At 39.4% G+C, this 25916-nt stretch overlaps 1 protein-coding gene across 2 annotated transcripts in view; it reads left to right on the top strand.

The window, feature by feature from the left end:
• Positions 1-25916, top strand: part of LOC115057393 (glycogen debranching enzyme-like) — a 49822-nt gene that overhangs the window by 20503 nt on the left and 3403 nt on the right. Inside the window, exons 4-29 of one of the 2 annotated variants that reach the window (XM_029524480.1) lie at positions 524-693; positions 6738-6941; positions 10087-10268; positions 10580-10691; positions 11142-11268; positions 11545-11647; positions 11991-12088; positions 12941-13080; positions 13296-13483; positions 14876-14999; positions 15602-15765; positions 15926-16027; positions 16585-16740; positions 16909-17059; positions 18650-18774; positions 18843-18955; positions 19067-19201; positions 19505-19635; positions 19890-20026; positions 20147-20280; positions 20355-20530; positions 20664-20766; positions 20895-21018; positions 21738-21839; positions 21939-22050; positions 22844-22979. In XM_029524480.1, coding sequence (XP_029380340.1) covers positions 524-693; positions 6738-6941; positions 10087-10268; positions 10580-10691; positions 11142-11268; positions 11545-11647; positions 11991-12088; positions 12941-13080; positions 13296-13483; positions 14876-14999; positions 15602-15765; positions 15926-16027; positions 16585-16740; positions 16909-17059; positions 18650-18774; positions 18843-18955; positions 19067-19201; positions 19505-19635; positions 19890-20026; positions 20147-20280; positions 20355-20530; positions 20664-20766; positions 20895-21018; positions 21738-21839; positions 21939-22050; positions 22844-22979 — 3549 coding nt within the window. Of the gene's footprint in view, positions 1-523; positions 694-6737; positions 6942-10086; positions 10269-10579; positions 10692-11141; positions 11269-11544; positions 11648-11990; positions 12089-12940; positions 13081-13295; positions 13484-14477; positions 14602-14875; positions 15000-15601; positions 15766-15925; positions 16028-16584; positions 16741-16908; positions 17060-18649; positions 18775-18842; positions 18956-19066; positions 19202-19504; positions 19636-19889; positions 20027-20146; positions 20281-20354; positions 20531-20663; positions 20767-20894; positions 21019-21737; positions 21840-21938; positions 22051-22843; positions 22980-25916 lie in introns of both variants that reach the window. The other variant, XM_029524481.1, reaches the window with a different exon arrangement.

The raw sequence follows: 25916 nt of genomic DNA, 5'->3' as shown, positions 1-25916 counted from the left end.
GGTTTCCTACTGCTTTTGCAATGATTTTAGAGATGAACGGAAGGTTTGATATGGTTATATAGTTGGCCAAAACATCTGGAACAACATTCAGCTTTTTAAGCCTGGGTTTGATTCCCCTACTGCTCTTTCTCTGTCTCTCCCTCTCTTTCGGGATTTTTTGGGTCTCTGTGCCTTGATTTAACTTTATGATTTGTTGCTATATAAATAAATTTGATTAGATTTTTTTTTTTTTTTTTTTTTTTTAATTTAAAAGATTACATAATGAAAATATGTAATCTGGGTGGTCATTAAAACTTTGTAAAACGAAAAAGCTAGTGGTGGACTAAGACTCTATGGTTTACTGTATATAGTAAACCATGCAAATAATACAAATAACCTTGCGGCTACACAAATTGTCATATTGTAGGTTGTCATATCTTCTCTTCGTGTTACTACAATTGTAATGGAATTATTTGTTTCAACGAAACCCATTCACCTCCACCTATAATCATCATGAATTATTGCTTTGTTTTGTCTGTTACAGAGACAAGGAGCGGTCAGGAGGAGGATATATTGTGGTTGACCCTGTTCTTTGTGTTGGACAAGACGACCACATTGTGCCATTAGACTGCATCACCAGTCAGACTTTTCTGTCTAAATGTTTGGGATACTTGGATGACTGGACTGATCGACTGAGGGTAGCCAAGGAGTCAGGTAAAGTATGCATGTACACACATACATGTTTTTGTGTGTTGTTTTTACTTAATAATGAACTGGGAGGCTCAATAATAATGGCACAACATTGGTATCGGCTCTTAGAGGCTGATAAAGTTTATTATTGGCATCAGCAGGTAAGAGTAACATGCAGAGTACCGTATTTTGCAGACCATAAGGCGCACTGCATAATAAGGCAATATCAATGAATGGGCCTATTTTCATACATAAGGTGCACCTGCTTATAAGGTGCATGATAAAACATAAATAAAGCGAAACAAAACAGTCAGGCAAGCTGAACTTTATTCAACTCATTCACAATAAATAAGAATAATGTTCAGTTGTGACAAATACAGAAAAATACACTCATATTTTAAATCATTCGTCCACCACAAATCCATCAAATTCCTGATATGGATTTGAAAATTGGCTTTACGTTAAAAACCAGACGTTGGCTTGACGTCTAATTATAGTAAAGACATTGGCTAAATGTTGGATGATGGTTGCTTGCCAGCACTACATAATTAGTTATCTAACGTTGTCTGATGTTGCAACCCATATCTAACCAAGGACCAACGTTAATACAACACAATACAATTTATTTTTTTAACATTTTTTATTTGACATATACATACATACATACATACATACAACAAACATTGATGTATAACATATACAATTGCACTTAACGTTCTTTAATTGTAAGTCTTTTCTGAATTTCCTATGGACTAGATCCTTATAAAATCAAATAAGCAATCCTTTATATAGCATATTTCCCATAATCCATTCCTCACCTTTACTCTATTAACCTTGACCTGCATTCACCATTGTTATTTTCAAGTGAAAGAAAGAAAAAGGAAATAAATAAATAAGGGAGGTGGCAAGAAATCTGGTATCAGCTGTACTAATAATGACCAGCTTTTAAAAAAAAACAAAAAAAAAAAAACATCTGTTTACAGCTCTAGTCTTGCTGTGATTTTCTCCATGCATATTTTTTACCCTCTCTTCCCATTGCGTTATACTGGGAGGCTGTGGGTTTAACCATGTAGCTGTTATTGTCTTTTTCACTATCAGGAGCAGGATTCTCAGTAAATAGAATTTTTATCTATGTTAATATCAGGAATTATACCTAAAATGTACAGTGCTGGTTCCAAAGGGACATTAATACCCAAAATCTGTTTAATCTCCATTTGTTTCAGAAATCCTGTATTTTTGGGCAATTCCAGAATATATGCATAGGGTCACCCACTACTCCACAGTCCCTCCAGCAAAGTTCAGATGTATTGCTATATTTCATTGTAATAATTGTTAAAAGGCATTTTCACCTCCTATTCCCTCCATGCTGGGCTATTATGATGTTCGTTTCCAACTCTGCTTTATAGATTTTAGATATAATCCCTTTTTTTTTTTTTTTTTTGTCTTCAGAGAATAACCATAACATTTCATCCAGTTTGGATGGTGTCTTACAAATATTCCCCCATTCCTGGTGTTTTTGTAGATAATCTCTTAGCTGTCAGAATTTCTAAAAGTGATAAGCTGGTAAGTTAAATTCTTTTTCAATTTGTGCTATTGACTTCATTTGTCCGACAAACATTTGATTGATATTAGGGTTGAGCTACTGGGCTGAAACGAGTATCTGGTACGGATATAGCAATTTTGAGTATCATACGAGTCGTCCGGCAATAGAGACAGAGCGCAACATGGCATACTCTGAAAGCCACGGCCACCGGAGGGGAAAACAATCGGTGGCGCAATTTAAATTACACTATCAAGTAGTTCACATAAAACATTATCTCAACATGTTAGATGATTATTTTAACACGGTAGCTATACCGGCGAAAAAATGGTACAATGGAAAAGCTCATGCATGGGTCTTTCTTGTTTTCCCTTCTGTTTGCCTTCATTTTTATGGAAAAATTATCCCACTGAATGGCCAGAGGTGACATACTTTGATATTTACAACTACCTGATCGAGACCCCCGGTAAGGTAATCACTTAACCTAACAGCGATAAAAAGTTAGGCTACATCCGCATTACTACATCATTTTAAATAGCTTTTTATAACCCAAATGTTTCAAATCTGCACCACTTTATGGGGTTATGAGATAAAAACTTGATTCATAACAGAAGCAGTGCTTGTGTGGCAAGAAAGGGCTGCATGCAGGCCGCATCACGTTTCTCATTCTTAGTCAGGCCCCCCCCCATCAGCTCACTCTTCTTACCTTGGTGTATAACAAATTAAGATATAAACAAAGATATATGGAGCCCTACAATAAATATAGCAGCTTCTGACCAACCCATGTCAATTTCAGGCTTAAAAATACAACTTTTTTATAAACCACGCCCACTTCCAGTTTATGTCCCGCCCCTTCCAAGTACAAGTTAAGAGTTAATCAGGGGTCACCAACATGTTGCCCCCAAGGACCACATGAGTCGCCCACAGGCCTGTTCTAAAAATAGCACAACACACTAGTGAGCTGCTTCTAAAATTTAATTGTATTCTGTTGCTATTTTTTTATGACACTAGATTTAAAAATTACAATATCTTTAAAATATCTTCACTATACATGAAATTTAGATAAGTTTAGGTGAACTCTGACCTGCTGTAGTTCAAAGGTCAGTATTGTGCATGTGACAAAACCAGTGCTCGTGGAGAGTAAGCTGGCAGGCACAGCAAAGATCGGTGCTGAATGCAGTTTCTTACCCCAAAAACATGGCAGGAAAAAAGAAAGAAAACTTATCACTTTCACAACAAATGGGAGGATGAGTTCTTTTTTACGACTGTGAAAGAAACCTGCGTGTGTCTCATCTGCGGGGTGACTGTGGAGACGGCAAAGCAGCACAATGTGGAGAGACACTTCACTACGTGTCACAAAAGCTACCATGCTTAGTACCCACCGGGAAGCACACTACAGGCAGAAGTGTTAGCTAAAGGCAGCTTTGGTTAAGCAATAGTCTTTTTTCATGAGGCCAATGAAAAAGTCACAAAAAGCAACTGAAGTTTCGTATACACATTTTCTGATCAAGAAGAAGGTCTTTTCAGACGGAGAAGTTGTCAAAGAAGCATTGATAATTGCTAACACTTAAAAATGAGAAAAATTGAACCAATCTAATGTCCACTCTCCCCAACGTCCAAATGGGGGCATCAACGATGGCTAGACGAGTGTCAGCTATGTCTGGTAACTTGGCCAATCAGGTGGACTGGGTGCAGGTGGTTTAGCATCCAGTGCAACGAGTTCAGCAGCAGTACAGCGCAGCTGTAGGTTTTTATCTGGATGGTGTTTGAAGATTTCTCCACAAGAGGAGAACTCCTGACACTACTGCCCTTAAAGACAAGTACAAGGGGAGTTGAGATTTATAACACAGCGAAGGAGTTTTTCGTGCAGAAAAAGGTACCACTGGAAAAGCTGGTTGCGGTGACTACAGAAGGGGCTCCTGCTATGATTGGCCTACATACAGGTTTCATCGCTCACTGTAAAGGTGACCCAGACTTCCCACAATTTCTGCATTACCACTGCATCATTCACCAGCAGGCATTATGTGCAAAAGTGATCGGCTTTGGGCACGTGATGACTCCCATTGTGAAAATCATAAACAATATCTGCTCCAAAGCAAAACAGCACAGGATTTTCAAGGTGCTATTGGAGGAGATGTCAGCTGAATATGGTGACCTTCTGCTACACACAGAAATCCAATGGCTCAGCAGAGGATGAGTTTTACTTCGTTTTTTGTTCATTTTTGGGTGAAATCAAAGAGTTCATGCAGTCCAAAGGCGAAGACGTCTTACTGTAAGAGGACATAGAGTGGACACTTTGCACTTCTGACAGACCTTACTGGTAAACTAAACCGCTTGAATTGCAAGCTGCAAGTCAAAGGTAAGAGGGTTGTTGATATGATAAATGTTTTAAATACATTTAAAGCCAAGATGAACATTTTATGTGGATTTACAGAGAAAAAGGGTTCTGCACTTTCCCTCTGGGCAGTTGGTGCCGAAAGACAATATTTCTACATCTGACACATGCAGAAAAGTACTGTGAAGTCATAAACAGACTGGGGCAAGAGTTTGAGAATAGGTTGTGTGACCTTGATCAGCTTGAGCCATGTGTGTCATTCATTTCCAATCCTTTCATGAATATGGACACAGCATGCTTTGCTGAGCAACTAAGTGCAATGTTCAACTTGGATGCTGGACAGGTGGAGATTGAAATCATAACATTGCAAAATGACCTAGGCCTAAAAGCCTACCAGGCTGCACCAAACTTTTGGTGCCTTGTTTATACAGAGAAGTACATTGATGTATACACAGCAGTATGGAGGTTGCCAGCCTGTTTGGTTCAACCTATCTCTGTGAATCAGCGTTTTCTGACATGAACTTCATCAAGAACAAACACAGAACACACTTCACTAACAGATGCAGTGTCAAGTTACATCTTAGGTTGGACCTTGCATTGCTACCATAGGAAGTGAAGACTTGCAAAAGAGGTCAGGGCCAACCTCCAACTGAAGAGATGTAATCAAAGGGAGGCCTCAGTATCTAAGCCACGAGAGGATCCCGGAACCAAGAGAGAGGAGCCCAAGAGGGCACGAGGGAAGGGAAAGCCTCAACAGAAGAGAACTAGAGAGGGAACAAACAGAGGCTTTTATAGTCCTGGGTCATGCGCCATAAAGTGACCAATAGTAGCTGGTAGATGTGAAAAGATGTGCATTTTGGGAGGCAGAGGTCAAAGGACCCTCCGTTGTCTGTGGAACAAAAGGAGCATGTTGTTTTGTCCCTTTCTGGAATTGGCTGTGGCCCAACATAATGGAGTTGAACACATCCTAGAATGACCTTGCTAAAAAACACACGAACCCTGTGTTATTCTGTTTGGGACAATTTATACAAGTTTTGAGGGCTCTTGTTAATGCTGTTGATTAAAATTAAATTAGGTCAGGGTTGTGTGAATTGGTGACATTTGTTATCCAAATCAACACCTTGAACTGGTTGTTGTTGTAAATCATTCCTGAAGCATTGTTGATGTGAGGCTACTACCATTAGAGAACTACATGGATGCCTAGGCTTGGTGTGTGTGGTGTTTTTTTGTGTTTGTTTTTGTTTTTTTTTTTAAAAGAACAAACTAAACACAATCAACAAATGTATAGCTAAAATGTTAAAGCAATAAAAGGTAGCCATTTTGTTTATGTAAAATTATCAACCGGCCAAATATACACATGTTCTCTAATGTGGGGGAGGAGAAACACAGGGGTTGTGCCAAAGAAATTACATAAATCCAACAAAACAGGGCCAAACTCATGTCTGTGCAAGGGGAAAGAAACACAAAAAGGCCTGACTCTCTAGCTAGCTAGCTAAAAATCAAAAAGGCTTCCATTAAAAAAAATGTACAATGGTGGCATCAACTTATAACCTTGTCCAATAGACATTAATTATCTATGGTGTTGAAAAGTGTAAATGGTACCCCAGCCATACTTCAGTGCAAACCTCCCACCACAAACCACTTAAACATAAAGCAAAAGCTCAAAGGCGGTCACATCAACAAGCCAAAATTCATGATGAAGAAGCTCTTCTATGGCCTCCAGACAGGTGCATTTTAAGAGGATGGGTCCAGCATCTGATTGGCCAGGTATTTGTGACAAGGACCTCCAGGTGGCTGCATATTTTCTAATGATCACCTGTCGGGAAACAAGAGGTGATAGAGAGACAGGGAAAACACACACACATACACACACAAAAAAAAAAAAAAAAAAAAAAAAAACTCTGACACAGGCTTTCAACAGTCTGCAACAATCCAGGTGGATGGCATCTCCCAAAGTGACCCAGAAGAACATTGGCCCATCACACTGTCCGCACCATAGGCACCTCAGGTCACTGGGTCATGTCACCAGGCAATTGGCCTCAATTGACTGAGAGACTCAAATGTATCATTTCTGTTACACACATGAAGTGTTTCCCATGATACACAATTCAAATTATTTTAGCTCTTTTGTGTTACAGACCATTGTATGTTGTTTATTATATTTTAGTAACTTTCCTTGTTGTCCTCTTTCAGGGTATACCATGATCCACTTCACTCCTCTGCAGACTCTAGGAGAGTCCAGGTCCTGTTACTCTATAGCTGACCAGCTAACCTTCAACCCTGAGTTCAGCCCATTGGGTCATAGCCACAGCTGGGCAGATTTAGGTGCACTGGTTGAGAAGATGCAGAAAGAATGGAACATTCTGTGTATTACTGATGTGGTGTATAATCACACTGGTGAGTATGTTAATTAACATTTGTATATTTACATTGTGCATAATATTAAAAAATGCTATCAAATGTTTCCAGAATGCATCACAATAAATGATGATGTAATATTAAACGATGCTAAACCAAACAGTTAATCTGTATTCCACATTAAAATATTTAAGATAATTAGTTAGTGGCCCTAATCGTAACTGCTGTCCACTAGTATTCTTAAAATGCACATAAAACTGTAATGGACTCAACTTTTATGCAGTACACACTAAAAGTTCCTGTCTACATCTGCCACACACAGATACTAATTTTCAAGTAAAAACCAAGCACTCATACATGTAACTGAAAGTAGATGTAGTGACTTAATTGAGATGGATAGCTTCACTACATTTTAATGTCTGTTAATCAGTAACTGAAGAAAAGTTTAAGACTTTAGCACATTGTCAGATGTTTGCTGTACTCCTTGAGAATCCAACACGACCTCATATCCCCTCTCAGAAAAGGGCAAGAATTAAAATGAACCTGATTAAAAGCTTAGACAAGTATTTGGGTAGGTTACATTCTTAGTATTAAACTAGTGGCAAAGAAAAAGTCCTAAAATCTGAGTGCACATTCATGCTGCAAGTTTGCCACCATAATCACTAAATACAACAGCCTAACTCAGTTGGTCCCTTACTCTAACCTGATACATGACATCTTATAAAATCTAAATCAAAAGTCATAATTGATTATATTGCACACATAGAGGTTACATGCTTGGTCTAAAAGACGGTACCACATTTGGTCCCATCACAAAGCTGGCAGTATGCTATCATGTTAGGTAGGAGGCTGGATAATGGAATTGGACATTCCATTCCATGCACTTCCTGGGGGCCTAGAAACTTCCCTTTTAGCTGTATTTTGCGTTCAAATATTTCCTGAATTGTAATGTCTTTGTTGTGTTTGGTATGACATTTGTTTTATAATGTTTCACACAGAGTTGGAAATAGTCCTTAAAATAGACAACCTGGAATCTAAGTGTGTGAGTGTGAGTGGGAGATCACAAGGTGTCCTGAGTGTAGAAAAGGTTTTACACCTTAGTTATGTCTTTATCTAACCAGTCTCACGCTGTAAATCTCTCCAATGTTGGTTTCTGGTATGTCTCTTACTTATCTAAATGAGACTTTGCCTGTAGGAGGCAGGAAGAGAAGATGTTAGTAACATACAGTACAGGCCAAAGGTTTGGACACACTTTCAAATTCATTTCAATGAGAAGGTGTGTCCAAACTTTTGGCCTGCACTGTATGTTACTAACATCTTCTCTGCAACATTCAGCATTCCAAAAACATGATTGACTCTCACCCAGTAGCTCTGATACCAATATTCATGAAATGCTTGAGTGGCTAGTTTTGGTCTACATAAGGAACCACAGTGACAGGAATATACACTGATCTGGTACAACATTAATTCTACTGACCGGTGCATACTGTAGCCCTGTGCACTGCTAAAAGCATCAACAATGGACACATGTACATCAAAACTGGACCACGGAGCAAAGATGGTGGCCTGGTCTAAAGAATCAAATTTTCTTTTACATCACGTGGATGGCCAGGTGCATGTGCTTCATTTAAATGGGGAACACATGAAACCAGGATGCACTATGGGAAGAAGGCAAACTGGCAGAGGCAGAGGCATGCTTGAGACAGTGCTGCTGGGAAACCTTGGGCCCTGCCATCCATGTAGATGTTCATTTGACACCTACAACCTGGAAATGTTACACTGTGGTGGCCTGTTGCCTCTTTCAGCACGATAATGTACTGTAACACATAGCAAAAATGGTTCAGGAATGCTTTGAGGAGCACGAGTTTGAGGTCCCTCTAGATTCCTCAAATCTAAATCCAGTCCAGTGTAGGACAAACAAGTCCAATCCATGGAGACCCTATATTGCAACTTACAGAACTCAAATGATCTGCTGCTCATATCTTGGTACCAGATATCTCAGCACAACTCCAGGGGTCATGTGGAGTCCATGGATCATGCCATGGATCAGGGCTGTTTTGGCATCAAAAAGGGGGAACCATTACAATACTAGGCAGGCGATCATAATGTCATGCATTATGGCGTTAGATCCACAGCAGTATACTTACCTTTTTCTGGAGTTCTGCGTTTAATACGATCATCATGAAGACTTTCTTCAATAAATTACTGTTGCCCTAATTAACACATTTCCTCTGCAAGTGAGTCCTGGAATTTTTGACACACCCACCACAAACAAAATCCACAGCATCTTGTCCTCTCCTATCATCCTCAACACTGGCTTCCCCCATATGTGTTCTGAGCTTCCTGTTGTACACATATTCCCATATGACTGCTCAGCCAAACACCCAGGAAGGCTTATTGTGAAATTTGGAGATGACGCAGCATTAGTGGGACTGATGACCCCCCAGTGGCGAGTCATCATACTGGCAGGAGGTGAAAGATCTGGTGGACTGGTGTGGAGAGATTAAACTCTGCATCAATGTGAGGAAGACGAAGGAGCTGGTCGAGTAACCATCCCCTCCCCCATTTCATCAGTGGAGCAGTATCTTGGAGTCCACATTTCCAGGGACTTTCAGTGAACAACAAACACCTCCACCATCTTAAAGAAGGCCCATCAATAAGGATGAGGCAGGTCAACCTCAAAACCTCAGTGCTGGCAGTTTTCTACAAATGTGTGGTGGAAAGGGCACCCACGTCCTCCATCACCACCTATGGGAAAAACTCTGCCACTGACATGACGACACTATAGAGGGTGGTGAAAACCGCCCAGAAGATTGCCAGCGGCAGCCTTCCTTCCATTGGCGATATCTATATCAATAGTTGCAGGTCTATCTTGCATCAGGTTTTTTTTACGCCCCCCCCCCCCCCCCCAAATGTAACAAAACGTCAAGTGTATTTAATGCCTTTGCAACATGAACGTTAAAACCTAATGCTAATGCTGTTTTTTTTATGGATTAATGAAAGGGTACGCACACAATACATACATTTCACTAGGTAATGCATTGATTGCTCAATGCGGCTTTAATTGCCAATACATTATCCATCATACTTACTACATTCAAATTAAATTTTACTAAAATAGAAAATAAAATGTCAAAAGTAGTTGATGTCAGTTTTAACTGTTTGTTTCCACTTTTCTTTGCAGCTGCTAATAGTGTGTGGATAAGAGAACATCCAGAATGTGGGTACAACCTAGTCAACTCTCCCCACCTGCGTCCAGCCTGGGTCTTAGACAGAGCTATCTGGCATGTAACCACCAGAGTAGCAGACGGACACTACACGATTAAAGGACTTCCTCCAGATATTACTAATGACAGCCATCTGAATGTGAGCCCATGCAATCTGCACAAATGTACTGACCACAAAAATGAAAACATATTTTGACTGTGTTAACATCACACCTTGCCATGTAATAGAGACCTTGATGCTACATTTCACAAGAAGAGCATTAAAAATGGCATGTAGAAAATCTGAAAGCTTTTGTAATGGCTTTATCCCAAACTTTTATGATACAACACAAATTCAAAACATATAATTCAAGAGCATTTTACAGTTCATGACAGCTATACAAACAAAGGTTTATGTGATAATATATTATTTTGCTTCTTTCTCTCTGTATGTTTATTTTTATGTATCAGGCAATCCGCAGTGTGTTGTGGCAGGAAGTGTATCCTCAGATCAAATTGTGGGAGTTCTTTCAGGTCAATGTGAACCGTACTGTGGAGCAATTTAGAAACCTTTTACAAAATGGTATGTTGGTTAATTTTCAAAATTCGGCCAGTGTTTCAATATAGCACCATCAATGTCAGTGTCTACACAGTCCTGTGGCATAAATTTAAATATTTAACTCTGAGCTAAACACAACTACTGAGATTACATGTGTATATATATATTTTTCCTCTGTAAACACCTGTGTTTATGCACATAAAATTTTGTCTGTTCTGTCAAACACACAACACTGAAGACTGAAAAGCAACTGAAACCTAAAAACTTACAGCTCTGTGCAGTATCTCAACAACAGCGAACAATTCAGATTGTGCATCCAGGGAATGAAGATTGTTTAGTGCGCTGTACATACGCTGCTATGGCCATAGTGTGAAAGGGATATAAAACATAGATATACTGGACTTGAAAATATGCAAAGTTTATGATATTGCTATTTAAAAGAGTTAAACATGTACTTTGTTTTTTATTTTTAAGGTACCAAGCCAAACCACAGTAAAACCGGTGGTAAGAAGGGTCTAAAGACCACCCAGGACCCACAGTATCGTCGTTTTGGCAACACAGTGGACATGGACTCAGCTCTGGAGACATTCGTCCCTCACAGGTCTTTCACAACCACAGCCGTTATTCTTTATATATGAATTGACAGTTTAATGTCTGCTTGAGTTTTAAACTATAGTAACAATTGGAGCATAAAAATTACCAAACAAGTATGTTTCAAATATTGAAAATATTCATATCAATGTGAACAGGTACTCCAACTCAGTGTTGTACAGGAACATACTGTCCACAATTATTTTCTATATTTATACGTATGTGTACTGTATGCAAAACTTCCATTCTTACTTTCTGCTACCTATTTCCCTAATTCTCTTTGTAGCTCCTCTGCTCAGCACATTGAGGAGTGTTGTGGTTGGCTAAGACAGAAGCTGAATGAGCTAAATGAAGAACAGCACCATATCGTACATCAGCATCAGGAACAGGTGAGGGTATTTGGGATGTCCCTTACCCAAAGTTACGACTAACAGTATCAATATACATAGTTACAGTGTAGAACAGTAGCTCTCTATTAAAAGAATGTAAGACATTTGAGCATCCGTGTGTGAGACATGACGCCTGTTGCCATGGCTCCAGGTGCATTCCGGGAGGAAAAAAATACCTCCCGCCATCTGTACCAGAGGTTTTTTAATAATTTATTGAAAAGGAAACCAGCCCAAACTATTGAATTTCAAACATGAAGAATTTCTGTATACTGCATACTATTTGCAATTACAGTATTCACACAGTACAGGTAATCATTTCTTATGATGTCTTCTTTCTCTTCAGGCTACAAACTGTATTGTGGGGAATGTAGTATACGAGCGTCTGGCGAAACATGGTCCAAAACTTGGTCCTGTTACCAGAAAGAACCCTCTGGTTACCAGGTAATGGAATTAAAAAGGTGAATTTGGAGAGAGAGACAAAAGGAACTGAGTTGAATTTAATAATGGAATGAAAAGACAGAGGAGGTCTGGAAAGATGGATTAAAAATAGATTTCTCATTCTTTTCAGTTTACATTTAACATAAATAAGGGCAGGACAGCAGCATTAGGCTAGCGATTCCCAGGCCTGATGCCTTTCTGTGTGGATGTTTTCCCAGTGTCTGCATGGGTTTACGCCAGTTTCCTCCAACAGTCCACAGGCATGCATGATTAGGTTGATTGGTGACTCTAAATTGCCCATAAGGATGAGTGGGTGTGTGAATGGTTGTTCGTTTCTGTCTGTTTCGATGTGTTGGCCCTGCGATAGACTGGTGACCTGTCCAGGGTGTACTGCACCCTTGCCCAAAACGTTGGCTAGAATTGACTCCTGGTATCCTGGTATCTGTGGTAAAAGGACCTCCCCTGATGGTGTGATAAGAGATGTTTCATCCTCTAGCGAGGAAGAATATTCTCTCTAAATGTCAGACAGTTACAGTTGTCTTTTTCCTATCCAGTGTCCATGTTGTTTAAGTTTCAAATAAAATTGCATCCATCTTAGCAAAAGTTGGCACATTTCTATCTTGAGACCAACAAGAACCTGGTTTTGGTGCACTATTTCACTGTCATGTTAAGCATGGAGGAAGCGGGTATACAAACAGGATATATATTCCCTCATCATCCATTCACCAACTAGACTGAATTGCTCTTTCCCCATTTTCATAATGAGATGAAAATGTATTTACTCATTGTCATTTGAACCATGGCCTCTTTATAGAACTGTGTAGAGCCCTCAGTATTCTCATCTGTCTATCTCAGGTATTTCACCTACCCATATAAGGACCTGACTCTTGAGCAGGAGATGCAGCTATTGGATCAGCCAGACCAGAGCAGTCACTTCCTTGCTCACAATGGTTGGGTAATGGGTGATGATCCACTGCGCAACTTTGCTGAGCCAGGTGAAAAGACAACCAGTTGCAATAATAATCGTGAAGAATAACATTAAGAGACATAAAAACATGTTCTAAATGCACATTATAGAACAATGAACTAGCAAATCTGACATATCAATAACTCATAGAATGTAAGTTCATGTCAGAATATGTGTTGATCTCTTTCCTTTAAAGTATTAATACATTTTTCAGGATTGACATATGTCTTTTTCTTTGTGTAGGTTCTTATGTGTACCTGCGCCGAGAATTGATTTGTTGGGGTGACAGTGTCAAATTGCGATATGGCAATGGCCCGGAGGATTGCCCATACCTGTGGGCCTACATGCAGAAATACACTGAAATCACTGCCAAATATTTCCATGGAGTCAGACTGGATAACTGCCACTCTACACCATTACATGTAGCTGAGGTATTGTCATTTATTATCATACCTTGTACTGCTAGTGCTCCAATAGAAACCAAAGTTAGGGCTAAAATTAGTGCCTGACATGTTGAGGAATCAAGGCAAATTGTATGATCCGAAAGAAATTAAGAATCAGGTTTCTTATGTTTCCTGTAGAATGTGTTACCTAAATGATCAAAATCATCATAGCCACTGAAACTAGTAGGAGTGTGAACACATTTCAGTCAAATTAAGTTTCCCATATCAGTCAAATGTTCAAATGTTCTACCAACCCTAAGTTTGGCTTTAAAAAATATTCTAAATTTGAATTAAGATATAACTACAGTTTTAAGAGATATGAAACAAATTTGTCAGCTAAATGTTCTCAACTACATCACAACATATGATTACATTATACAGGTATTTGTGTTTTTCTAGGTGTCTGTGTTTTGAGAATAAACTATAAAAAAATACATATTAACACATAACGTGAAGAATCACCTTCATGATGCACCAGGTAGCACACCACCTCATCAAAATGTGTTACACAAAAAGATTTGTAATGTGTGTGACACATTTTTAGTAAATAAAACAAAATCAACAAACTGAACTTGAAATCTATGAAAACAAATTTCAGTTGAACTGCTAAAACTTTATATGTAACAGAATTGAAAACTATGAAAAAAAAAAAACAAACAACCACGCGAACAAACAAAAAACTCTCAGCATAGCCACACCTACCTCATGCTTAGGAATCATCCCTAAACTGGATTCTCGTTTGAGTCTGTGAATAAAATAGCTGGTGTTTTCACAGCCAAAACAGGACTAATGTTCAGTGACTTCAGCATTATCTTCACTTTCCAACTCCGGAGTCTCCATCGAATTTTTATGTATAGCCTATTTTTTCTGTAGATTTCCTGTATGCATAAAGTTGCACATTGTTGGTTAGTAAATAACCACAGTAACAGTGGACTTCTCTTTTCTCCCCGTGTCTGTGATGCTGTTGTACTCTCTTGTCCAGGCAATGCTAGATGCTGCCAGAACAGTCAGACCCAATCTGTATGTGATAGCTGAACTTTTTACAGGAAGTGAGCTCATTGACAATGTGTTTGTTAACCGGCTGGGAATTAGCAGCCTTATAAGAGGTACAAAACTGTTGCATGAGCTAACTCTATGTTTTTGTCTCCTCCTTTTCTCCTCACTGCATTGCTCTACATTCTGCCTCTTCCAACATAAATATTAATTTTCTATTTATATCTGTACTCGCCGTATATATCTGTCGGTGGAATGTATGACTGCATGGTGTGTTGAATCTGGGACCTGATGTTACTGGCTCACTTTATTACCTTCAAATTAACTCCCCCCTCCTCCTCTCCCCCCCACCCAATTTTTGTGCATTGCCTTGCTGTGATTAACCAGTTCATGTTGGACGTGGCCAGAACAGTGTGCCCTAACCTGTATGTGGTAGCTGAGCTGTTCACCGGTAGTGAGGAGCTGGATAATATCTTCGTTACCAAACTAGGGATCACATCACTAATTCGAGGTACAGTGTTGTATGTTTAAAATGCACACAAAGTTCATACACTTTAATTGACAGTATATTGATTAAGACTGACAAAGTAGGCAGCTACCAAGGAGATGTTGGTGTATATTTTCTTTACAGATGGTAGCACATCAAAGTAAAAAAAAGTAACATGTAATGTTAGTAAGGTCCTGACACTCAGAGCAGCATCATGGCCCCTTGTCATGCAAGTGTGTGGAGATCTAATTATGCCTGCAATCATATATTTAAGTTTTTAGTAATTTATCACTACCTTGATCACAAGTTACTACTAGTACTCTACCATCCAGTCATCCATTTATGACAATTCCAAGATCATAGACAATTGAATGTTAAGCACCTAACTGTTTTTGAGCCACTGATTTATAAGTGGGTTGAGTTTTAAGAGAGAACCTCAATATAGTCACTATTGTCACTTGTGTTCTCCATCAACTTTAACTGTAAAACACCTTCATTGCCAAATTGGGATGTGGCCAGAACTGCACTAAACTGAATGTATGAGTGAATATGAAAACCATGTTGCTGGAATTGCTGCAAGGCTTTTGTTGAAATACCTGTCCTTTCCTGTGTCATCAACTTTTTAGAGGCCATGTCAGCTGGTGACAGCCATGAAGAGGGAAGATTAGTCTATCGTTATGGAGGTGAGCCAGTGGGAGCCTTTGTTCAGCCTAGTCTTCGCCCACTTAAACCCTCCATTGCACACGCCATGTTCCTTGATGTGACCCATGACAATGAGTGTCCCATACAGGTGGGTCCCTGTAAAGATTAGGTTTGAAGTTACGGTGGGGTTAAGGAATTCAAGGGGTTGCTGATAACTAGTTGCAATAATTTTGCTGAAGAAGAAGGAGCCTTGACAGCGTCACTGTTTAGCTGTACCACTTTTAACTGTAGCTGTTCAAATTTTATAGCTACGCTCAGCATTGGACGCACTACCCAGCTCTGCTATTGTCTCTATGGCCTGCTGCGCTACAGGCTCCACCAGAGGATATGATGAATTAGTCCCACATCAGGTTAAACACACACTTACACATACACCACATCATTTCAGTTCAGCTGTTATTCTGAGCCAAAATATGGTTTGCTTAAAGTGTTTGGAGAAAAAAAAGATAATTTGTACAAAGGTTTGTAATATACAAATCTAGGGAAACTCATTACAATCTGTATTTTACCTCTACTAATTATAATTCTTGATAATTGAGCATGATCCTTTTGATTGGATTAGACAAATGTGTCACTTCACACATAGAGAAAATGTGAGTATAAATATGAGCATGAGACAGATGTATTTTTAATCTTGAATCTAATAATGGGTCAATGAACATTACAGAGGAAAGCAGTAAATATGTGGTGCTTTTAATGATTAGCAAAATGTCTTAATTTTAATAAATGAATAGTGAATATATTCATAATCTTCAGTTTTCTTATCATTGCAGAGCTAATACCTATACCCATATACCCATATAGAGTACACACCTGCTCACCTGTTTGCTACAGAAAGATTTTAAATTACAAATTTTAGTAGTAGATTAATAGATTAACAAATGGTCTTGATTTTGCATGCGCTTAGATTTCAGTAGTGAAGGAGGAGCGTTTTTACACAAAGTGGAACCCCTCAGCAACCCTCACATCCCCTAATGAGGTTGGAATCCAGTCAGGTATCATAGCTGGGAAACTGGCCCTCAACAAGCTTCACCGGGAATTGGCTGCCCAGGGATTCACACAGGTACAGAACACACAAAGCCCAACTCACACTGAAGTTGCTCTCGTGTCATACCACTTTTCTGTTCAAAAGAATTAGCATGGTCACTAAGTTTATCCTTGTGTTTCTTGGCTATATTTGCCAGAGATCACCTAGTATCCAAGTTTAATCTCTGATTATCTTCCTCATCAGGTCTATGTGGACCAGGTTGATGCAGACATTGTTGCAGTTACTCGTCACTGTCCCAGCACTCACCAATCTGTAGTTTGCGTGTGCAGGACTGCCTTCTGGAACCCCAACACCCACCAGTACAACAATCATGTCCCACCCATGTTCATACCTGGTATGACCATGATATGATCAAATGTATGGACCAAATATTAGGATTTTGGAAAACCCGGTTAATGTACAGCCATGGCCACAAATATTGGCATCCATAAACTTCAGCTAATTCACTACTTCCACCACTGAACTGACATAAACCAATAAGACACTTCTAACAACACAGTCATAATGTATTCAAATATAAACAATCAAGAGGCTAAATCAAGAAAACATAATTAAATTGGAAGACAAGCAAACTATTCAAGATGAGAATGCGCAAGTATAGCAGTCCCCATGTCATAAGCCTTCATTCTGAAGCTGGAACCAGAGCTTTTACCCTACCCTGACCGGTTAGATCACGCTGATCATCTGGAACCAGCATGATGATTTGATTGAGATTAGAATCCTCAGTAAAGGATTAAATCTCAGCCAAAACCAATGAATGGCCTCCTCCCCACAGCTTCTAATTGGCAACTGCAGGCTGACCTGTGAAAGCAGCTGACATTCCCTCAGCACATTGAAACAAATTCAACCTGTCCAGACATAATCATCATCTCAGAGGCCCAGAAACACCTGATCATGCTGGAACTGACAGTGCCTTGGGAAGAGCACATTGAGGAAGCCAGTGAGGAAGCATGCCAAGTACCAGATACTAGTGGAGTACTGCAGGGTCAGAGGCAGGAAAGCAGTGTACCAGCCCATAAGAAGTATGCTGTTGAGGATGTGCAGGAAATTCTTTGTGTAAGCTCCTCATTTGGTTGGATGTCACCGCACCAGCCAAGAAGAGGGGCATTCAATTTGCCAGTGAAGCTGCAGAAAAAGCCACTCGGTGGCTTTGTTAAAGAGGGCTAATATGTGGGTAACTGCTGGAACAAAGACAGGGCTTTTATTAATTGATTGATTAAGCCTAGCTGGGTCGCCTGGGTAAGGATGTATGTTTTGAGACCTGAAACACCTTATGACAGCAGGTCACAACACTGGGATGATGTATCCCAGTGCATCCTGAAGATGTTTCTTGAAGACTTGTTTGAATGTAATAAATATATTTGACCAGCAGATTGTGACTTATCCACAGGCCGCAAACTGGATTCTGTGATCCTCGTCTTGTGGTATCTGGATCACAATTACCTTAAGTGGGAAGTCTTTGAAAAACCCAGACAAAATGTACAAGATAATTTTTTCTGGAATAGCAAAAAATTTTGATTTACTGGGCCCAGAAGAAACCTGGATTTAGACACGAGGAGACAGGGCAAGGGAGAAAAATAACAAATGAAACAGAGACACATTGAGACACACAGAGTTCTTTTTACAGAAAAATTCAAAGAGGCTTTCAAGAAAAGAACACAGTTATTACTGTCAAACGTGGTTACGGTTCACAAGATGTTCTGAGGTTGTATTGTTTTTTTTTCTGGCATTGGATGCTTTGACTGTGTGAATGACATTACCCTTAAGATCTGAAAGCCTTAAGGGACCTGAACCAGTTTGCAAAAGAAGAGTGGGAGAAGTGGTACATTATCTGACATAAGTGGAGGAAAGCCAATATGTTTGGTCATAACTGTATATTAACCAGGTTTCCTAATAGAGTTGAAAATATTTCTTTCTTCTTTAGGAGAGATAGAGGAAGTGGTACTGGAGGCGAGGACAGTGGAAAGGCATGCTGGGAGCTATAAGAAGGATAACAACTATATTAATGGCATGCCAGAGTACAGTGTGGAAATAAAAGAGCATATATTGGTAAATATCACTTTGATCATGATTACGTTTTTAAAGTGTAGAATAATCTAATTATCGTATGAAAATAGTTACAGGAGAGTAAAGTTGTGAAGCAGGCTGGTGTGACATCAAAAGGACGGTCAGAGTTTGTACAGGAAATTACTTTTCAAAAGTTGACTCCTGGTAGTGTTATCGCCTTCAGGTAAACTTGAAATACCTTTCTATTTCGATTAATGAAAACTAAATTTCCAGTGTACATTCTGGTGAGCTATTATTAACAAAATGTTTCTGCCCCCGTCTTTCCTCCTCTCAGGGTCAGTTTGGATCCGAGGGGCAAGAAGTTGGTAGGGGTGCTAAGGTATTATCTCTCCCAGTTCAGCCCAAAGTACAAAAAAGGCAGCATAGCAGAGGAGAACCCACCAGAAGTAATGCAGAAGCCTCTGGCACAGTGAGTACACACAATGAGAAAGTGTTAGGAGAATGAAAGAAGCTTATCTCAGCTAATCAAAGAAGCTCAGAATACTCATGTCTACTCATTGTAAGAATGCAGTGTACTATATGACTATATCACCTATAGTGTATATGGCAATAAAGATTAAATTAAATTCAATACTACAGCAAAAAACAGAAAACACGGGATGCTGTTACAATACAATACATGCATACATACAATGAGCTTGCACACATGCATGCATTTCATTTTGCAAATCTGCAAGTGTGAACTCTTATTTTGAAATTGCGTGTCATACAGGCTGCTGTCCCAGCTGAAATTGGCAGACCTGAATGTCCTCCTGTTTCGCTGTGACTCAGAGGAGCAGGAAGATGGAGGAGGTTGTTATACCATCCCAGGATGGGGGAGCCTGAAATATGCTGGACTACAAGGTAGATACAGAATCATAGATTCTATGACCATAAAAACTGATAATTGTGGTCATAAAAAGTTTGTTATAATTTTCCCTTTTACAAACACACATATATTAAAATGTTTAGCAACCACTACTGAATATTGAAGCTTTTTAACAAGTAAGTTGACTCACTATACACAGGTGTACAGATACCTCCTGAGTTAAAGGTATGTATCTTCTAATGTGTCTGTAATTTGAAAAGACTGTGGAAGGTCTCCTGTCTCTTTCCAGGTCTCATGTCAGTCTTGGCTGATATCCGTCCAAACAATGACCTAGGCCATCCCCTGTGCTCTAACCTGAGACAAGGAGACTGGCTGATAGATTTTGTGTCCAACAGGTTGATACACAGAGAGGGTCCCCTGTCACAGGTGAAGACTTTATAGCTGTATAGGGTCAAACATGTTTTTATTGAACAAAAAAAAATAGTTTTAGATTTAGCTTTTGACATAACCACATCAACAATAAAGTGTTTCCTTTTTTTGCTACAGGTGGGTCAGTGGTTGGAAGCCATGTTTAACTACCTGAAGCACATCCCACGCTACCTCATTCCCTGTTATTTTGATGCCATTCTAGTGTCAACCTACACCACAGTCCTGGATGCTGCCTACAAACAAATGTCAAGGTACAAGTGATGATGACACAAAATGGAAATCTAAGACTGATGTGTTCACTGGCATTTCGCTTTTTTATCTAAAGTTTTGTGCAGAATGGCTCCACCTTTGTTCGTCACCTGGCACTGGGTTCACTTCAGATGTGTGGAGTTGGACGTTTCCCTGCTCTCCCTCCACTCTCTGAGAAGCTAGAGGGCATTCCCTATCGCATTAGTCCAATCACAGGCCAGAAAGAACAGTGCTGTGTCTCATTGGCTGCAGGTAGAACCCTGCACAGTTGGTGTTGCTTCTGTTGTTTTTATCAGAAGGAAACAAAGATGAAAAAAAAATATTTTCAATGAAATACATTTTGCCAATCTTATTTACTGTATTTATTGATGCTTTGGTTCATCAGGTCTTCCTCACTTTTCCTCTGGGATTTTCCGCTGCTGGGGCAGAGACACTTTCATTGCACTTAGAGGGCTGATGCTGCTCACAGGGAGACACACTGAGGCTCGGTGTGTATGCAAACTGTTTGGATGACACAATTTCCCAATTTAGTGGCGTTCATATTGAAGTCCAATGTTTGTTCCAATGTGTCCAAGGTAGCTAATTGAAAACTGGTCTTACCTCCTGGTCTCCATAGCAACATAATCCTGGCCTTTGCGGGGACGTTGCGTCATGGTTTGATCCCCAACCTTCTTGGTGAGGGTCGTTGTGCTAGATACAACTGCCGGGACGCTGTGTGGTGGTGGCTGCAGTGCATCCAGGTATGTACACACACCCATACAAAGAAGAAGAGATGTAAAAGTAATAGACCTAATTCCTTCAAGCCTCCTAACCCTCTTGAGAAACTCCAATAATATTTCAGCTGCAGCATGTTAACTACTTTCATCTGAGAAAGCATATTTAGTTAGTATGTTAGTAGTAGGAGTAGTTAGTAAGGCCAAAACCTGAGGACATAAAGTATGAATAAAAATAAGCATGAAGAGCAAAGCAGGGACAGCTGAGTGTCAAGGTTAAATCCCTACAACAGGAAAAGTCTATTATTCATTAAACCTTACACTGCCAAAATCCTAGCAACAGACTTTGCCACTAAATCCCACAAATATCAGTGACTCTCCAGTAATATTTGTCTGATTACATGTGATTCTTGACTCATGTCTAAGAGGTAAAATGATTAAAATTGAAAATGTGAACTCCATCAGAGCCTTTGGAGCACATTGATTGCAGGATCATAACCATGTCACCTTTTGAGGGATAGTCAAGGAACAAATAATTATGACTGATTGACTTAATTCATGGGTTTTGAGCTTAATAGCTATCATGTTTTTTTGTTTTTTGTTTTTCAATTGATTTATTTGTGACATAATCAGAAAAGATACAGTGAAAGGTGTATTAATATTAATTCTAATTCTAATGTGATATTAATTGAGTAAGATTCTAATGTCATATGTTTTGTTTTAATGTTGTGCTTCATACTGCACAGGACTATGCTACCCATGTTCCCCAAGGACATTTAATCATCTGCTGCCCAGTTACACGCATGTACCCCAGTGATGACTGTGAGCCCTGTAAACCTGGAGAGGTGGTATGTTTACACAATACACACAATACAGACTAGACATGTGAATGTACATATCTATGTTTCGGTGTATGTGCATCATTATGTGTGCACGGTTGTCTCCAGGAGCAGCCTCTGTATGATGTAATCCAGGAGGCTTTGCAGCACCACCTAGAGGGAATTTCCTTTCGAGAGAGGAATGCTGGACCCAGGATAGACATGAACATGAGAGATGAAGGTAAGTTAGGGGTGAGTGCACATGTGACAGAGAACATGTTGATTTCTGCTTCTTCTTTTTTTTTTTTACCTGGTCTCTTCATCAGCTGGGGCAGGCAGTATGAATGCTCCTGGTACCTTGTTGTACTGAAACAGTTTTACTCTGCAAAGGAAGAGTCAGATTCCTTTCGCCATCTGCGTTAACTTTATTGGCAATGGTATTGATTTGCTGCTACTGGGCTGAGGCTCAGGAGTGGATAGAAAGAGAGAACAGAAGCTGACCAATTGTCAGAGCTCAAACCACGCCTGAACCATGAAAAGGACTCAAATGCACGACACGAGAGTGAGAGAATAGTATAGTTCAGTATAGTTTGATCAAACCAGAAGAGCAGTCAGATCAGGCAGAGATTAAACCACAAAAGCAAAACTATGAGACAAATGCTGGAACGCAACAACAAAGGTACAACATCCTGGCACAGGACACAGGGTCGACACAAGGCAAAATACATAAGGGAAAATGGGATGATGAGGCACAGCTGGTGAGAAACAGGGACCGGGTGAGCACAAATGGGAGAGGGGTAAGACGCAGCACTTAAAAAAAGACAACAAAACAAAAAACACAAAATAAAACAAACAAAAACAAAACAAAGAAGTGAGGAACTTTTCAAAATAAAAGAGGAAAACAAGATGAGTGAATGTAACAACAGGTAACTTAACTAAGGAGCGGGCATGACAAAAATAATTTTCTGGTTCAGTAAGCAGCAGAATGCTTAATAAAATCTTTGCTGGTCATAAACTTTTCCTGTCTTTTCTAGGCTTCAACGTGGTTGCTAAGGTGGATCCCACCACAGGCTTTGTTACTGGAGGAAACCGCTTCAACTGTGGCACATGGATGGACAAGATGGGAGAGAGTGACCGAGCAAGAAACAAAGGCATGCCTGCTACTCCAAGGTAGCATAGACCCACATACCCATCACACACAATAACCCTCCACTTTTTAACTGGGTCACTGCAACCGATTGTAGTTTAATTTTCCAATTTTTTTAATTGAAGATCTCTGATGTTGTATTTGACATTGTCAGACTTGAAATAGTAATTGACTAAATTGAAGTTACTTAATGTATTTACAGGGCTTTCCACAAGCATTGGTCGCCGGCCAGATAGCCTTTTACTCAATGATAATATTGATATATTATATATTATGATTCGAAGAAAAAAAGAGAAGGAAAAAAAGAAAAAAAAAAAAAATATATATATATGCTTTTTCCATCAGACTGATAATAATGTTAAACTGAACCGAACTCATTAAAGTTGATTCGCCTTTACTGATGACCACAAATCACACTAATCATTACGCACAAACTCATCCCAGCCTCAACATGCGTTGTGTGTGTGTGTGCATGTGCACGTTTAGCTGAATGGTGTCAGAGGAAACAGAAGCAGAGCTCCCCACAAAATGCTCAATTTGCCATCTTAAACACGGTACGTCCTTACTTACTCAGGCTATCCACTACAAAATTCCAACAGTTTGATAACCCATGATATGATGACATGACAAATGATATTGACAATATTTTATAAATATCTATAGTGATTTCAAGAAGAGAGGTAATTTAGTCCCTGGATGTATCGAATTATATGACCTGAATTATTTGTTCATTGTTTATTCCTGCCCATAAGTGTGGAGATAAAAGAAGAGATGCCATCTTAAAGAAAATCTTATCAGCTCTGAAAGGCTTCTTAAAGAAAAGAAGTGGTGGTCAGTTTAAGTGCTTCAGAATAAGATTCAGATTACTTTATTCATCCCAAAAGGGACATTATTGTTGCCAATTATTATTATTATTATTTTTTTTTCAGAGTATTTATTTCAATGTAGGCCTAAATATGTAATATTGTTACTTACTGCTGCAGTATGTGATTTAGTGAATTCCAATCATGTGCTACATGAAAAAGAGCTCATAATTCAGGAACTAAAAGAATGTAGATTGCCTCCTCCTCCCCTCTGTGGTCTTGGTTCAGATGGAGCAAGCGTCATGACAGGTTCCAAATCAGGGATTGGAATACGCCTGAAGAACACTTCAGTGATTATGATTCAAAGTCATTGTATTAATCACTGTCTTGCACTGGCATGTGGGAACACAAATGACTTTGAGAAATACATTCAAGTTGTTGAGACAACATTGAGACAGGTCTGGAAATGGCTTGAATGCCCAAAACACTCAGCATTTTCAAAGGTCTGTAAACTCACCAAAAATTGTATGTTGAAATTGGGAAGAAGCTGAAAAGAAAGCTGTGTTAACATTCAGAAAGTTGGCTTTCAACAGGCAAAGCTGTTGCCAGTGTCAACCAACATTTAGTCCCATTCTTCCAGACTTTCAGAGTGTTTCAAGATAATGATGCAACTGCAGCTGGCCTTTTACAATGTATGTTTACAACACTATGTTTGTTGGTACACTAATCAAATCAAGTTACATTTATTTATAAATCATAACATAGTTAAATCAAGGCACTTTACATGTAAAGCAGGTCTAGACCAAACTCTTTCTAAAATTATTTAAAACTTCAATTTCAAAACTTCCGGGGGATAGGGAGGGGTCATCTGGGTCAAATGAGAGCAGGAGGAGGTGATATTCAGGTATACAGGTGCAGGCATGAACATATGATGCTGCATGAGAGAGAGAGAGAGAGAGAGAAATGCTCAGCACTCCCCCCAGCAGTCTAGGCCTATAGCAGCATATCCAAAGACTGAATGAACTTAAAACTTTTCTGTATGACAGAGCTTATAGTTAAAAAGTTAAAGCCTGGTCTTGAACATTGCTAAAGAGTCCGCCCCCCGGACCCATACTGGAAGTTGGTTCCATAGAAGAGGAGCCTGATAAATGAAAGATCTGCCTCCAGATTTGCTCTCGAAATTCCTCTGTCCATTCCTGCTGAAATGTACGATACTCCTCATCTTTTTTTCTTTTAGCCATCTTCTTCGTCAAAAGGGTTTCTGCAACTAGCTAACTGACTACATGATTAAAAGTAAAAGTGCAAAGTAAAAGGAACTATAAGCTCTCTGAGATATGATGGAGCTTGGCCATTAAGAGCTTTATATGTCAACAGAAGGATTTTAAATTCCACTCTATATTTTACTGGCAGCCAATGAAGAGCAGCTAACGAAGGAGAGATTTGATCTCTTTTCCTAGTTCCTGTTAATATTCATGCAATAGCATTCTGAATCAACTGAAGGCCTTTCAGAGATTTGTTTGGACATCCAGATAGTAATGAGTTACAGTAGTCTAGCCTAGAAGTTACAAATGCATGGACTAGTTTTTCTGCATCATCCTGAGAGAGGATGTTTCTGATTTTCCTAATGTTTCTCAGGTGGAAGAAAGCTGTTCTACTGAATGAGCTGGAAGCCAAATTAATGTCGTACAGACTGATGAGATGAATAGATAGCGTTTCTCTAAGGTGCTTCGGGCCAAGTACAATAGCTTCAGTTTTGTCAGAGTTGAGAAGTAAAATATTTTCGGTCATCCAGACTTTTATGTCATGTCTGCAGTCTGACTATCTGACTGACTTCATTTGGCTTCATTGATAAGTACATCTGAGTGTCGTCTGTGTAACAGTGGAAGTTGATGCTGTGTGACCTGATAACGTTGCTTAGAGGAAACAGATAAAGCCTTAAGAGGATTGGTCCAAGAACCAAACCCTGTGCGACTCCATAACTGAGTACAGTGCATGAGGAGGAGCTGTTTTAAACATGAACAAACTGATGTCTGTCTGATAAATGGGATTTTAACCACCATAGTGCAATTCCTTTAATCCCAATTTCATGTTCAAGTCTCTGTAGTAAAAAATTATGATCTATGGTGTTGAATGCAGCACTAAGATCTAAAAGGAGAA

The sequence above is a fragment of the Echeneis naucrates genome, chromosome 17, assembly GCF_900963305.1.
Source record: "Echeneis naucrates chromosome 17, fEcheNa1.1, whole genome shotgun sequence".
In the NCBI taxonomy this organism is placed as follows: domain Eukaryota; kingdom Metazoa; phylum Chordata; class Actinopteri; order Carangiformes; family Echeneidae; genus Echeneis; species Echeneis naucrates.
The sequence above is the reverse complement of the archived record's forward strand: the minus strand, read 5'-3'. Positions and strand labels throughout refer to the sequence as shown.